Source organism: Microchirus variegatus (genome assembly GCF_963457635.1).
Source record: "Microchirus variegatus genome assembly, chromosome: 4".
NCBI lineage: Eukaryota > Metazoa > Chordata > Actinopteri > Pleuronectiformes > Soleidae > Microchirus > Microchirus variegatus.
Window position 1 is genome coordinate 37040554 of NC_139805.1, and position 15836 is coordinate 37056389.

General features: G+C 41.7%; 1 protein-coding gene across 1 annotated transcript in view; it reads left to right on the forward strand.

Moving 5' to 3' along the window:
• Positions 1-15836, forward strand: part of sh3rf1 (SH3 domain containing ring finger 1) — a gene marked incomplete at both ends in the record, with an annotated part of 46425 nt that extends 30589 nt beyond the window's left edge. The window contains 9 exons of the mRNA XM_083887693.1: positions 1395-1490; positions 3707-4078; positions 5733-5843; positions 9464-9585; positions 12205-12375; positions 12482-12780; positions 13449-13753; positions 13860-14182; positions 15668-15836. Coding sequence (XP_083743819.1) covers positions 1395-1490; positions 3707-4078; positions 5733-5843; positions 9464-9585; positions 12205-12375; positions 12482-12780; positions 13449-13753; positions 13860-14182; positions 15668-15836 — 1968 coding nt within the window. The remainder of the gene's footprint in view (positions 1-1394; positions 1491-3706; positions 4079-5732; positions 5844-9463; positions 9586-12204; positions 12376-12481; positions 12781-13448; positions 13754-13859; positions 14183-15667) is intronic.

Below are 15836 nucleotides of genomic sequence, written 5' to 3' on the forward strand. Positions count from 1 at the left end.
TGATACCTTAAGCACATGTGGAAGTAGCAGTTTATTCAGGTTGTAAATGGGAGGGAAAAGTTTGGTAAATTTACAAGAAACTTTCCATAAGAATAGGAACTTTAGTTTGTGCAACCCTGTGATTCAAAAAAAAAAAAGTCAAGACCCTTGAAAGTTTTTGAAAATGGCCCTCAATAGACATGGGTCATTGAAAGTGCTTGGATTTGATTTGGATGAAGTTGATATTTATGTAAATGTCTACCACCATTCATGTTCTCTTCAGGGTTTCCAATGGTCCTTGAAATCCCTTGAAAGTTTTTGAATTTGAAAAAAAAAAGTTGAGACCCTTGAAAGTTTTTGAAAATAGCACTAAATAAACATGGGTCATTGAAAGTGCTTGGATTTGGTTTGGATGAAGTTGACATGTAGGTAAATGTCTCCCACCATTAAGGTGCCCCTCAGGGTTCTCAGGGGTCCTTGAAATCCTTGAAAGTTTGTGAATTTGAGAAAAAAAAAATTCAAGACCCTTGAAAGTTTTTGAAAATGGCCCTCAATAGACATGGGTCATTGAAAGTGCTTGGTTTTGATTTGGATGAAGTTGATATTTAGGTAAATGTCTCCCACCATTAATGTTCTCTTCAGGGTTTCCAATGGTCCTTGAAATCCCTTGAAAGTTTTTGAATTTGAAAAAAAAATTGAGACCCTTAAAAGTTTTTGAAAATAGCACTAAATAGACATGGGTCATTGAAAGTGCTTGGATTTTGTGCAAAGAAGAATTGAAGTTGATATTTAGGTAAATGTCTCCCACCATTCATGTGCTCCTCAGGGGTCCTTGAAATCCTTGAAAGTTTGTGAATTGGAGAAAAAAAAGTCAAGACCCTTGAAAGTTTTTGAAAATGGCCCTACATAGACATGGGTCATTGAAAGTGCTTATGTTTGATTTGGATGAAGTTGATATTTATGTAAATGTCTCCCACCATTGATGTGCTCCTCATGGTTTCCAATGGTCCTTGAAATCCCTTGAAAGTTTTTGAATTTGAAAAAAAAAGTTGAGACCCTTGAAAGTTTTTGAAAATAGCACTAAATAAACATTGGTCATTGAAAGTGCTTGGATTTGCTTTGGATGAAGTTGATATTAAGGTAAATGTCTCCCACCATTCATGTTCTCTTAAGGGTTCTCATGGGTCCTTGAAATCCTTGAAAGTTTGTGAATTATAAAAATGAGTCAAGAGCCTTGAAAGTTTTTGAAAATGGCCTTCAATGGGTCATTGAAAAGTTCTTGGATTTGATTTGGATGAAGTTGACATGTAGGTTAATGTCTCCCACCATTCATGTGCTCCTCAGGGTTTCCAATGGTCCTTGAAATCCCTTGAAACACTTTGTCTCTCTCTCTCTCTCTGTTTTTGAATTTCCAGGACGACATCCTGACTGTGATCCGCAGAGTGGACGAAAACTGGGCAGAGGGAATGCTGGGAGATAAAATTGGAATTTTCCCCATCTCGTATGTGGAGGTGAGGAAACAATCGGAAGGGACTTTTAATATGAAACTTCAGGGCCTGACACCTCGAATGGCAGGGGCTTTGCGGTAATTTTTGCGTCGCTCAATGGCTCTACAGCGCCCCCCTCAGGTGAAAACAGAGGCAAAATTGAGTTCCACAGAATTTCCCCAAACTTGGTGTGAAGATGTTATGGACCAAGACGAAGTAAAAAGTCGAGTTTGTTGCACCGACACAAAAAAAACGCGCCAATTTGTGCTAGACGCATGTGAAAAGGGAAAAGTTGCAGATTTAAAAGCGGCGTTTTCCGGATTTCGATAATTCGCCACGAAACAGGAAGTGCCCTATGACCTCGGCACGCACTTCGAGTTCCGACGAATTTCCCCAAACTTGGTGTGAAGATGTTATCGACCGAGACGAAGTAAAATGTCGACCGTAACCATGGCCTCAACTCAACAGGAAGTCGGCCATTTTGAATTTTGCCGATTTGCACCCTATGTAAATGAGCGAACCTGTCCGAGCGCGTTTGTCACACCGACACAAACAAAAACGCGCCAATTTGTGCTAGACGCATGTGAAAAGGGAAAAGTTGCGGATTTAAAAGTGCCGTTTTCTGGATTTCGATAATTTGCCACGAAACAGGAAGTGCCCTATGACTTCGGCACGCACTTCGAGTTCCGACGAATTTCCCCAAACTTGGTGTGAAGATGTTATCGACCGAGACGAGGTAAAAAGTCGACCGTAACCATGGCCTCAACTCAACAGAAAGTCGGCCATTTTGAATTTTGGCGATTTGCACCCTACGTAAATGAGCGAACTCGTCCGAGCGCGTTTGTCGCACCGACACAAAAAAAAATGCGCCAATTTGTGCTAGACGCATGTGCAAAGGGAAAAGTTGCCGATTTAAAGGCGGCTTTTTGCCGGATTTCGATAATTCGCCACGAAACAGGAAGTGCCCTATGACCTCGACACGCACTTCGAGTTCCGCCGAATTTCCCCAAACTTGGTGTGAAGATGTTATCGACGAGACGAAGTAAAAAGTCGACCGTAACCATGGCCTCAACTCAACAGGAAGTCGGCCATTTTGAATTTTGCCAATTTGCAAAAAACACATGCCAATTTGTGCTAGACGCATGTGAAAAGGGAAAAGTTGCGGATTTAAAAGCGGCGTTTTGCCGGATTTCGATAATTCGCCACGAAACAGGAAGTGCCCCATGACTTTAGCATACACTGAGATCCAACGAATTTCAACAGGAAGTCGGCCATTTTGAATTTTATATAAATTCAATAAATTATTAAATAAATGCGGGTATAAAAAAAATCATAATTTTTGACAATTTTGGCGCAAATTGATGGCTCAAATTGATTCCATGATTATTCCGACTGAAATGGGTTGCGATTCACAATATCATTGTAAAATAGGCGGAGTCTTCTGTTTGTACTCGTTTTGTTAGCTTTTAAAATTCATCCTATACCTTTTTTTTCCACCCAATTCACCAAGGTAAAAAAAAAAACGGCTCCTGGTACGAATTTTAATGACAGTTGTCCACAATATTATTTATGTAATAAATAAAAAAAATAAAAAAAATGTTGCAAATGTTGCATCATAAATAGTATTATTAAGTATACGTGTGATATCTTGACGCGATATTGTGAACAGTTCTCTCGGCCGGCCCCCTCTTGACAACAATAGATTCGTTTGAGAGCCCTGCCATAGAGAAAACCAGTGATTTTAGCTCACAGGGACACAGCTGGTCTACTGCTGCCTCGTGTGGTCACTTTGTGTCACTGCAGTAAATCCAGATGTATGATCTTTGATGCCGAAATTACAAAATAACGTGTTATAACGTAGTGATGGAGGCAGCAGTGGATCAACAACTCCTGTGTGCTGTGATGTTAAAATCACTGGTTTTCTCTATGGGCTTTGGTGTGGGAGAGTGAGTGGTTTACAAACTTCAGTTTCCTGTTGGTAAAATCTGTCTAACAGTGAAATAAAGACGTGAACGTGTTCTTAAGATGTCGCAGATTGAAGCTGACGTAGATTTTATTTCGCAGGTCTTAAGGTTAAATGGCTAAAATCATGTTTTCTTCACTCAAATCAACTCGCATCAAACCCCATAGAGAAAATCTGTGATTTTAGCTCACTGGTCTACTGCTGCCTCGTGTGGCCACTTTGTGTCACTGCAGTTAAACACGACTCTCACCGGCGTCTTCCTCTTCTCCTCTCACAGTTTAACTCGGCAGCTCGTCAGCTCATCGAGTTGGACAAACCCTCGGACTCTGGTGGAGACTCTGGTGAGGGGGCCGCCTCCTCCTCCTCCTCTTCGTCTTCCTCCTCCTCGTCTTCCTCCTCCTCCTCCTCCTCCTCCTCCTCGTCGGGGCCCCAGATCAACGGCGCCCAGCGGGCAGGGGAGAAGAAGAACAGTAAGAAGCGACATTCCTTCACCTCGCTCACCATGTCCCACAAGCCCATGCTGGCTCCGCCCCCTCAGCGTCACTCCATGGAGATCAGCGGGCCGGTCCTCATCAGCTCCAGTAACCCCACGGCGGCCGCCCGCATCGGGGAGATGAGCGGGGGCCTGTCCTGCAGCGCACCTTCACAGGTACAGAGGGCGCCAGAGGGTTATGATAGTTTAGAGCATTTAAAACCGACTTTAAGAACGCTCGCCTAACAACCTGTAACTCTGCGTGTGTTCTGGTGCGTGTGTTCTTGTGTGTTTGTTCTTGTTTGTGTGCGTGTGCGTGTGTTCTTGTGCGTTTGTTCTTGTGCGTGTGTTCTTGTGCATGTGTTCTTGTGCGTGTGTTCTTGTGCATGATCTTGTGTGTGTTTGTTCTTGTGTGTGTGCGTATGTTCTTGTGCATGATCTTGTGTGTGTTTGTTCTTGTGTGTGTGCGTGTGCTTATGTGTGCGTTTGTTCTTGTGTGTGTGCGTGTGTTCTTGTGTGTGTGCGTGCGTTCTTGTGTGTGTGCGTGTGTTCTTGTGTGTGTGCATGCGTTCTTGTGTGTGTGCGTGTGTTCTTGTGCATGATCTTGTGTGTGTTTGTTCTTGTGTGTGTGCGTGTGCTTGTGTGTTCTTGTGCATGATCTTGTGTGTGTTTGTTCTTGTGCGTGTGTGTGCTTATGTGTGCGTGTGTTCTTGTGTGCGCGTGCGTTCTTGTGTGTGCGTGTGCATTCATGTGTGTGCGTCTGTTCTTGTGCATGATCTTGTGTGTGTTTGTTGTGTGTGTGCGTGCATGTGCTTGTGTTCTTGTGTGTGCGTGTGCGTTTGTTCTTGTGTGTGTGCGTGTTGTGCATGATCTTGAGTGTGTTCTTGTGTGTGTGCGTGCGTTCTTGTGTGTGTGCGTGTTCTTGTGCATGATCTTGTGTGTGTTTGTTCTTGTGTGTGTGTGTGCGTGCGTGTGCTTCTGTGTGCGTTTGTTCTTGTGTGTGTGCGTGCGTTCTTGTGTGTGTGTGTGTGTGTTCTGCGTGCGTTCTTGTGTGTGTGTGTTCTTGTGCATGATCTTGTGTGTGTTTGTTCTTGTGTGCGTGCATGTTCTTGTGTGTGTGCGTGCGTGTGCTTGTGTGTGCGTGTGTTCTTGTGTGTGTGCATGTGCTTGTGTGTTCTTGTGCGTGCATGCGTGTGTTCTTGTGTGTGCGCTTGTGTGTGCGTGTGTTCGTGTGTGTGTGCGAATGTTCTTGTGCGTCTGCTTGTGTGTGCGTGTGTTCTTGTGTGTTTGTATGTGTGTGCGTGATCGTGTGTGATTCTGTGTATGTGTGTGATCTTGTGTGTGTGTGATCTTGTGTGTGTGTGTGTGTTCTTGTGTGTGCGCGCGCGCGTGTGTTCTTCCTGCAAGAACCATGAAGTTTGTAAACCACTCACTCTCCCACACCAAAGTCCATAGAGAAAACCAGTGATTTTAACAACACAGCACACAGGAGTTCACAGGAGTTGTTGATCCACTGCTGCCTCCATCACTAACTTACAATGTCTTATTTTTGTCAATTCGGCTTTTAAAAATCTTAATTCAGATTAACCCCAGTGACACAAAGTGACCACACGAGGCAGCAGTAGACCAGCAGCTCCTGTGTCCCTGTGAGCTAAAATCACTGGTTTTCTCTATGGGCTTTGGTGTGGGAGAGTGTTATTTAAAAAAAAATAAAAAATAAAAAATACGTCTAACAGTGTGTGTCTGTGTGTGGGTGTGTGTGTGTGTGTGTGTGTGTGTCCGTCCTTTGACCATTCACACTTAAACACTCTCGTTCTTCTTGTTTTCACAGGTACACATTTGCACAACTGGACTAATTGTGACCCCGCCCCCTAGTAGTCCTGTTACCACGGCGACGGTCTTCACTTTCCCCTCAGAGACCAGCTTCACATCCATCACAGTGGTAGGTGTGTGTGTATGTGTGTGTGTGTGTGTGCGTGCGTGCGTCTGTGTGTGTGCGTTTGTGTGCGTGTGTCTGTGTGTGCGTGTGTGTGGGTCTGTGTGTTCTTGTGCATGATCTCGTGCGTGTGTGTTCTTGTGTTTGTGTGTGTGTGTGTGTGCGTGCGTGTGTTCGTGCGTGATCTTGTGTGTGTCTTCTTGTGTGTGTATGTTTGTGCGTGATCTTGTGTGTGTGTATGTTTGTGCGTGATCTTGTGTGTGTGTCCTCGTGTGTGCGTGCGCGCATGTTCTTGTGTGTGTATGTTTGTGCGTGTTCTTTTGTGTGTGTGTGTGATCTTGTGTTCTTGTGTGTGTGTGTTTCTGTGTAGATGCATGTTCTTGTGTGTGTATGTTTGTGCGTGATCTTGTGTGAGTGTGTTCTTGTGTGTGTGATCTTGTGTTCTTGTGTGTGTATGTTTGTGCGTGATTTTGTGTGTGCTTGATCTTGTGTATGTGTTTGTGCGTGATCCTGTGTGTGTGTTTGTGCGTGATCTTGTGTGTGTGTGTGTTCTTGTGTGTGTTTTTGTCTATGTGTTCTTGTGTGCTCTTGTACTCTTGTGTGTGTGTGTGTGTGTGTGTGTGTCGCTGTGGAATGTTTGAGTTGAAGTTTTTTTGTTTTCTAACAAATTTGTTCTTAGAAGGAAAAAAGAAAAGCTCCCAGCAGACGACACACACACACACACACACACTCACACACACTTCCTGTGTGTGTGTGTTGTTGTATTTGTGTTTTTGTGAGGACATTTTTTTTTTTTTTTTGCGGTTTTAGGGCTGGAGTTTGTGTTCGGTGCTTAGTTGTTAAAGTTATGTGAAGGAGCTCGGGCGTGGGTTATGTCTATGAAGGTCCTCGCTGTGAATGAAGTTTGTGTACGTGTGTGTTTGTACGTGTGTGTGTGTGTGTGTGTGTGTGTGTGTGTGTGTGGACTCTGTGAATGAGCAGGAATGTGTAGACAAAAGGTCGAGCTCTCTCCGCTTCACTTGGAAACTCGACATGATGTTTTTGTACAGATGATTTCGCCCCGCGAGCTAAACCTAATTATCTCAGCTCGACGTGTACACACACACACACACACATGTACACACACACACACACACATACCACAGGGGCCGTCTCAGCACATTGTGTCATGGAAGCTATTACTGTGTTCAGCCTCAGAAGCAGCAGCATCATCATCATCATCATCACCACGGCGCTGATTTGTATAAAAGTAGTTTGTCGACAACGTCACAGGACGCTTAACAAAAAAAGCGACAAAAAACGCTCCCGGGTGAAACCGACAAAATATTTGATCAGTTGTGCCTTTTCGTTTCGACACCGACTGCGTTTTTTTGGGGGGCTTAAAAATGCAACAAAAAAAAATGAAGCCAGAGTCCTCCAGAGTGGAAATCTTAAAAAACGCAAAAGTGCGCTCTGTAACACGTGTGTGTGTGTGTTTTTCTTTACCACACCAAAACCTACTACAGCTGATACTCATTATTATAGCTCATTTTTAAACTTTTTTTGTCAAAATTTTATTTTTTTTACTTTTTTGTCAAATTTTGTCAAATTTTTTTTACTTTTTGTCAAATTTTGTCAAAAAAAATGTTTTTTTGAACTTTTTGGTCACATTTTGGGCGACATACTAACCTATGACTTCTTTTTAAAAAAACTTTCTGAAATTTTTTTTTTTTTTTAATTTAACATTTTTGAAAAAAAAGTATACATCTTTGAAATTAAAACTGAAACTGAAATTAAAAAAAAAAGAAAAAAGGGTGGAGTCCTTCAGAGTGGAAATCTTAAAAAACGCAAAAGTGCGCTCTGCGCTGCTCACGCTAGCTATCCTCCCGTACGCTGTTGACGTCAGGTCTGTGCGCGGCGCAGACAAACGACAACAAACTCGTGGCGATTATAATCCGTCAGTCGGACGCTCAAGTCGCCTTAGCTGCTACTTCGTGCTCCTGTGCTCATGGTGGCAGTGCTTCCCAGCGCCACCTAGCCACCTGGCATGCACACTACGGGTGAATTCCAATTCTCAAAAATACACTCCCTCTAGTCTAGTTTCAGGGCTGTCTCGCCCTCAATATTGAGATTTCCCGAGACCACCCTTGGGAGCAAGGGCTACCCAGAATGCATTGCGTGTTTCGCCATAACAAAGATGGCGGCGAAAGCAGCGAAACGAGTTACGCTACAAATGAAGTATTTTCTTTGTTAATAGAGATATACACTAAATGATACAAATGTATTATTTTACCAATTTTAAAGTTTTACTACATTTTCTTCCTGGATTCCACCTTGAAATCCTAACCCCTTGTTGAGATCAGGGTAATCCTGTGAAAATGCAACCTGAAGATTTGATCCATTTCCAAACCAGGATTTGATTACATGATCCGATCCAATTTCAGAATCCTTCTTTCCCGTTTGAACGACCCATTTCCCCAGATCCAATCCGATTAACCCAAAAATCCGATCGGATTACCTTTGAATAAAACGGGCCCCAGACGATCATCGGGCTCCTGTGAAATCCGACGGATGACGTCAGAAGTGTTCATTTTCACGCGTTTCCCAATCAAACGCGGCCGTGGATGTAACTGTGCGGTCGCCTAGCAACAAACAAACAAACAAACGAGCGAGCGGAATAAGAGATTCTGGTTTTTGAAAAGTCGGCGACAAGAGTGCGACGTCTGCCAAAGCCGGACTCTGAGGGAATAACCCAGATGACAGATGATCCTTCTCTTCCCTCAGAAACAAACTGGTTTCTCTGCTTATGTAACACACTGTTATTTGACACGTGTGTGTGTGTCTGTGTGTGTGTTTTTCTTTACCACACCAAAACCTACTACAGCTGATACTCATTATAGCTATTTTTTTTAACTTTTTTGTCCAAATTTTTTTTTTAACTTTTTTGCCAAAAAATGTTTTAACTTTTTTGTCATAAATTTTTTTTTAAACTTTTTTGTCAAATTTTGTCAATTTCTTTAAAACTTTTTATCAAATTTCTTTTTTTAAAAAACTTTCTTAAATTTTTTAAAAAAAGAATTAAATTTTTGAAAAAAAGTATACATCCATGTCAAATTTTGTCAAAAAACATTTTTTTACTTTTTTGTCAAATTTTGGGCGACATACTAACCTATGACTTCTTTTTAAAAAAAATTCTGAAAAAAAATTACATTTTTGAAAAAAAGTATACATCTTTGAAATTATTATTTTTTTACTTTCTTGTCAAATTTTGTCCCAACATTTTTTTTTTAACTTTTATGTCAAATTTTGTCAAAAAAATTGTTATTTTTTTTACTTTTTTGTCAAATTTTGGGCGACATACTAACCTGTGACTTCTTTAAAAAAAAAAAAACCTTTCTGAAAATTTTTTTTTTTGTCAAGACCATTTAATTTTTTGGGGAAAAAATCAGCGTTGTTTTCTAACATCGTGCACAATGTTTAAACGTGTTTTTGACATTTGATTTTTTCACTTTGTCAAATTTTGGATAAAAATATGTTGGGTTTTTTTAACTTTTGTTGTCAAATTTTGGATGACATATGACTTCTTTCAAAAAAATAACTTTGGAAAAAAACTCATTATGATTATTATTTTATTTATTTATTTACAGGATGCGCTCCCACCGCCGCCGCCTCCCCCCCCACAGTCCAGTGGAGCGGCGTACTCGCTGGCTGCCGGACAGAGACCCTCCCCGAGCATCGGTGACCAAAGTGGGAGACAAAGACCCACAGTGTGAGCTATGAAAACACGATACAGGTCGTCTTTTAAATGTGCGCTCAGAGGAAAAGCCGTCTAGGACGTCTTTAAGAACACGTTCACGTCTTTATCACAGCTGTGAGACGAGGACTCTCACGCCAGAAAAATGACCTTTTGTAAACCACACCAAAGCCCATAGAGAAAATCAGTGATTTTAGCTCACGGGGACACAGGAGCTGCTGGTCTACTGCTGCCTCGTGTGGTCACTTTGTGTAACTGAGGTCAATCTGAACAAAGGATTCAAAAAACGAATTTAACAAAACTAGACATTGTAAGTTAGTGATGGAGGCAGCAGTGGATCTACAACTCCTGTGAACTCCTGTGTGCTGTGATGTTAAAATCACTGATTTTCTCTATGGGCTTTGGTGTGGGAGAGTGAGTGGTTTACAAACTTCACTTTCCTGTTGGAAAAGTTTGTTTAACAGTGAGATAAAGTCACGATCATGTTCATACGATACCGTAGACTTAAACTGACATAGATTTTATGAGGTGAGTCTTTTTGCTAAGTGGCTCAAATCAGTTTTTCTTGACTCAAAACTACGGTGGCCCTGAGGTGCAAAACACAAACGCAAATCACAAAACACAACACAAATCAAAAGACAAACGCAACTCAAACACAAACGCAAATCAAAAAACACAAACGCAAATCAAAAACACAAAAACATTAACTCACAACGCAAACACAAAAGCAGAAAACGCACTCACTTTAGCTCACTTGGTAGAGCTGCCGTTCCATGTAGAAGTTTTTGTGTTTTCTGCTTTTGTGTTTGTGTTGTGTGATTTGTGTTTCCGTTTTGAGTTAACGTTTTTGTGTTTTGTGATTTGCGTTTGTGTTTTGCACCTCAGGGCTACCGTACAAAACAACCCACGCCAAACTCCATTAATAAAAAACAGTGATTTTTAGCTCATAGTGGACACAGGAGCTGCTGGTCCTCTGCTGCCTCGTGTGGTCACTTTGTGTCACTGAATGAAGGATTATGAATTCCAAATTCACAAAAATAAGACATTTGAACGGAGTGATGGAGGCAGCAGTGGATCAACAACAACTCCTGTGTGCCGTGATGTTAAAATCTTGTAAAATCACTGATTTTCTCTATGGGCTTTGGTGTGGGAGAGTGAGTGCTTTAATTTTTCTGTTAGGAAAGTCCGTCTCATAGTGAGATAAAGATGTGAACATGTTCTTACGATGTCATTATTCTTAGTGTAGTTTTGTTTTGTGTGTCTGAAAACATCAGTGCTCTCACTGTATATCAGACATTTCTTCATTATTTCTGAACGTGGAGAACGAGGTGAAGTTCACGTAAAAAAAGAAATCCGTGTGGATGAAACCTCACATAACCACACTTTAAAAACCCTGAACTTTCCCTTTCAAAGGCCGCAGAACCCACATGTGGTCGTCTCTTGGGACGAGGCCTCCCCGTCACCCCGCTGACATTTGACCCCCCCACTTCACCTTTTAGCCTCATTACTCCCCCAAAGACACACACACACACACACACCTGATCAGAATTAGCTCCACTACTGCACTGCTCACTAAATCACTATTTACTAAAAAACATCCCAACTGTGATTCAATTGTGACAAATTTTGGACTAGTTTTTTTTTTTACTTTTTTTGGTCAAGTTTGTATAAAAACATAATTTTTTTACTTTTTTGTCAAATTTTGGCAAAACATTTTGTATTAACTTTTTTTGTCAAATTTTGGCAAAAAAAAATGTTTTTAAATTTTTTGTCAAATTTCGGCAAAAAACATTTAAAAAAAATTGTCCAATTTTGTCCAAATCTTTTTTTTTTACTTTTTTGTCAAATTTTGGGCGACATACTAACTTATGACTTCTTTAAAAAAAAACCTTTCTGAACATTTTTTTTTTTAAAAAGGAAAAATATATATATCTTTGAAAAAATAATTACATTTTTGGGGAAAAAATAATTACATTTTTGGGGGAAAAAAATACATTTTTGGGGAAAAAAAATACATTTTTGGGGAAAAAAAATACATTTTTGAAAAAAAAGAAAAAACACTTTTTTTTCTTTTAAAACTTTTTGTTTTTGTATTTTTTTAAAAATTGAAAAAAAAAAAAAAAAAAAAAATCTGGATTGTTTTCTAACATTGTGCACAATGTTTGAATGTTTTCCAGACATTTGACCGCCCCCCCCCTTCACCTTTTAGCCTCATTACTCCGCCAAAGTCACACACACACACACACACACACACACACACACACACACACACACACACACACACACACACACACACACACACACACACACACACACACACACACACACACACACACACCTGATGAGAATTAGCTCCACTGCTGCACGCCCGTCACACTCTGAATCACTGAAAACATCCCAGCTGTGACTCCTCTCCTCTGCTGCTCGTGACCCACAAATCACTCACCCTGCCGTGTTGATTCTCCCTGGGTCAGAGGTCACAGTCTCTGCTCAGAGGAGACCATGACACGCTTAAGTAGAGATTAAACCCAGCACTAATTACACGCTCTTCAAGATTTAAAACAAAAAAAACAAAACTGCTTTTCCCTCCTCTCTGTCTGGTGTTTACATTTGATATTTGTCGACGGTCTGCAGCTACGTGGCCATGTTCCCGTACACGCCGCGCAAGGAGGACGAGCTGGAGCTGAGGAAGGGGGAGATGTTCCTGGTGTTGGAACGCTGTCAGGACGGCTGGTTCAAGGGCACGTCCATGCACACTGGGAAGATCGGAGTCTTCCCCGGGAACTACATGAGTCCAGTCAGCAGGTCGGATGATTTAAGAACTCTGTTTAACAGTGAGATAAAGACGTGAAACACGTTCTTAAGACATCGTAGATGTCGGTCTCACACCTCGTCACCTTCTCCCCCTCAGGACAGCGTCGGCCAGCACGCAGCCTAAAGTACCCATGAGTCTTTGCACTCAGGCTGGCCGCGGCGTCACCGTCGTCAGCCCGTCGTCGTCGTCTGCTCCCCTCGGGGCCGCCGTTTCGGGGCCTGACCTAAACAAACCCCTGGCTGTGTCCTCCAGCGCCGGACCCGCCAACTCCCAGCCCGCCGCCGCCGCCGCTGCCACCGCGGCGGCTCAGACGGCCACGGGCCAGCAGCCCAAAGTGCCGCTGCACGTCAACTCCCAGATGACCGTGAATCAGGCTCGTAATGCGGTCAGGACAGGTAAAAAAAAAAAAAGGAATACAGAAATAGGTATTGCGATGTCTTTTGTCAAATATTGGGCAAAAATTTCTTCTTTTACTTTTTTGTTAAAATTTGGAAACACATTTTTTTTTTTTTACTTTTGTGAAGTTTTGGACAAACTTTTTTTTTTGTCAAATTTCAGATAAAATAATTTTTACAATTTCAATAGGTTCCTCTTTCACTGTTGTGTACGAGGTCCCTAAATATATATTTTTAACTTTTTAAATCAAATTTTGGATTAAAAATAGTGTTACTTTTTTGTCAAATTTTGGACTTAAAAAAAAAAGTCAAGATTTGGAAAAAAAAAATTAAATTAAATTTTGGAAACATTTTTTTTAATTTTCTTGACTTTTGTGAAGTTTTGGACAAATTCTTTTTTTTAAAAATTGTCAAATTTTGGATAAAACTTTTTTTTGTCAAATTTTTACTTTTTTTTTCTTTTTTGTAAAAAAAAATCATTCCAAATTTTTTTTTTTTTTTTAATTTTGGATGATAGTAATTTACGACTAATTTCAAAAAACAAAACTTTTGGGGGGTAAAAAAAACGTTTTTTTTTTTTTTTTAATTTGACAAAAGTTGAAACATTACATTTTAGGAAAAAAACGTTGTTTTCTAACATCGTGCACCTTTTAAACGCTGTTTTCCAGCTGCGTGTCACAGTCAGGATCGGGCGGCGGTGACGCCCGTCCAGTCTGCGGCGCCCCCGTCTTACCCGCCTCACCTCTCCGTGTGCGCCCAGTCCTCTTCCTCCACCTCCGCTCAGGGCTGTGCCCGCGGCGGAGCGGCGATGGGCTGCGCCGCCGCCTCGCTGACCCCGCCCAACGTCAGCGCCGCCTCGCTGGAGGGCGACGCCCCGAGAGCCGCGCCTGTCCTCGCCGGCAACGGCACGGCTGCTGCTAACGCCGCGGCCAACGCGTCGGCGTTCTCCTGCAGACTGGACAAGGACGTCAAGGTCGGCCGTTTTCTCTTTCTCGCTCGTGTGACTGAAAGCGTTGGTGTGTTTTTATACAGAGGATCCTGAGGTTCTGCGTAATGACAAAGCTCTTGTTTCTGCACAGAGAGAAAAGAAAAGTCTCCTGAAGCTCCTGTCCTCCAACAAGAAGAAGCCTCGTCCTTCGCCGCCCTCGTCTCCGACTCTCGAAGCAGAACAGGCCGCGGCTGGAGAGGGGCTTCACGGCGCCGCCGCCCACGACGCCTCCTCGCCTTCTGGCTCTGTCAACTGCCTCGAGCCTGATGCTGCTGCTGCCTCTTCATCCTCAGACTCCTCCCATCGCAAAAACAGTCCTCTGGACGTTTGCGCTCCCATCGCTCCTCCTCCTCGCCAGCCCTGCTCCTCCCTCTCGTCTCAGCAGCACGACGCACGGCCCATCATCTGTGAGAGGTACGTGCTTTAAGTCCTCCAAAAGTCTGGAAAATTTTCAAACGCTGCTTTCCAGACCTTGAAAAGTCTGGAATGTTTTCAAACACTCTTTCCAGATCTTGAAAAGTCTGCAATGTTTTCTAAACGCTGCTTTCCAGACCTTGAAAAGTCTAGAATATTTTCCAAACACTCTTTTCCAGACCTTGAAAAGTCTGCAATGTTTTCTAAACACTCTTTTCCAGACCTTGAAAAGTCTAGAATATTTTCCAAACGCTGTTTTCCAGACCTTGAAAAGTCTGGAATATTTTTTTAAACACTCTTTTCCAGACCTTGAAAAGTCTTGAATGTTTTTGAAACGCTGTTTTTCAGACCTTGAAAAGTCTGGAATATTTTTGAAAAGCTGTTTTTGGGACCTTGAAAAGTCTGGAAAATTTTTGAAAAGCTGTTTTTCGGACCTTGAAATGTCTGGAATATTTTTTGAAAAACTCTTTTTTTCAGACCTTGAAAAGTCTGGAATATTTTTTCAAACGCAGACCTTGAAAAGTCTGGAATATTTTTGAAACGCTGTTTTCCAGACCTTGAAAAGTCTGGAATGTTTTCAAACACTCTTTTCCAGACCTTGAAAGGTCTGCAATGTTTTCTAAACGCTGCTTTCCAGACCTTGAAATGTCTAGAATATTTTCAAACACTCTTTTCCAGACCTTGAAAAGTCTAGAATATTTTCAAACGCTAGTTTCCGGACCTTGAAAAGTCTGGAATATTTTTGAAACGCTGTTTTTCAGACCTTGAAAAGTCTGGAATATTTTTGAAAAGCTGTTTTTGGGACCTTGAAAAGTCTGGAAAATTTTTGAAAAGCTGTTTTTCGGACCTTGAAAAGTCTGGAATATTTTTTGAAAAACTCTTTTTTTCAGACCTTGAAAAGTCTGGAATATTTTTTCAAACGCAGACCTTGAAAAGTCTGGAATATTTTTTCAAAAGCTGTTTTTTCCAGACCTTGAAAAGTCTTGAATATTTTTTTAAACGATGTTTTCCAGACCTCGAAAAGTTTGGAATATTTTTAAACACTGTTTTCCAGACCTTGAAAAGTCTGGAATGTTTTCCAGATCTGGAAAAGTCTGGAATATTTTTGAAACTCTTTTTTTTCCCAGACCTTGAAAAGTTTTGATGTTTTTTCTCAGCAAAAACAGCATGTACTGTGAATTCTGCATTCACTCTAACTACTATTTCACCACAATAAGTTTGGGCACAACGAGTGTTCAACTGGAAAATGAATGAATGAATGAATGAATGAATGAATTCTCCAGTCCTGGAAAAGACATGGAAAATGTCTTGGAAAAGCATTGAGCAGCTGTCAGTCAGTCAGTCAGATTTAACTCTGGTTCTTTTCCCAAAGATTTAAGTTTAGACTTTAGAGTGTGTTTGTGTTTTAAGGTGTTTATTAAAGATTGAGCTGTAATTTTTGCTCTTATCGGCGACTCTGACTGTGGTTCTGGTTCTGCTCCTCAGGTACAGGGTGGTGGTGTCGTATCCTCCCCAGAGCGACGCCGAGCTGGAGCTGAAGGAAGGCGACGTGGTGTTCGTTCACAGGAAGCGGGAGGACGGCTGGTTCAAAGGCACGCTGCAGAGGAACGGCAGGACCGGACTGTTCCCCGGCAGCTTTGTGGACAGCATCTAA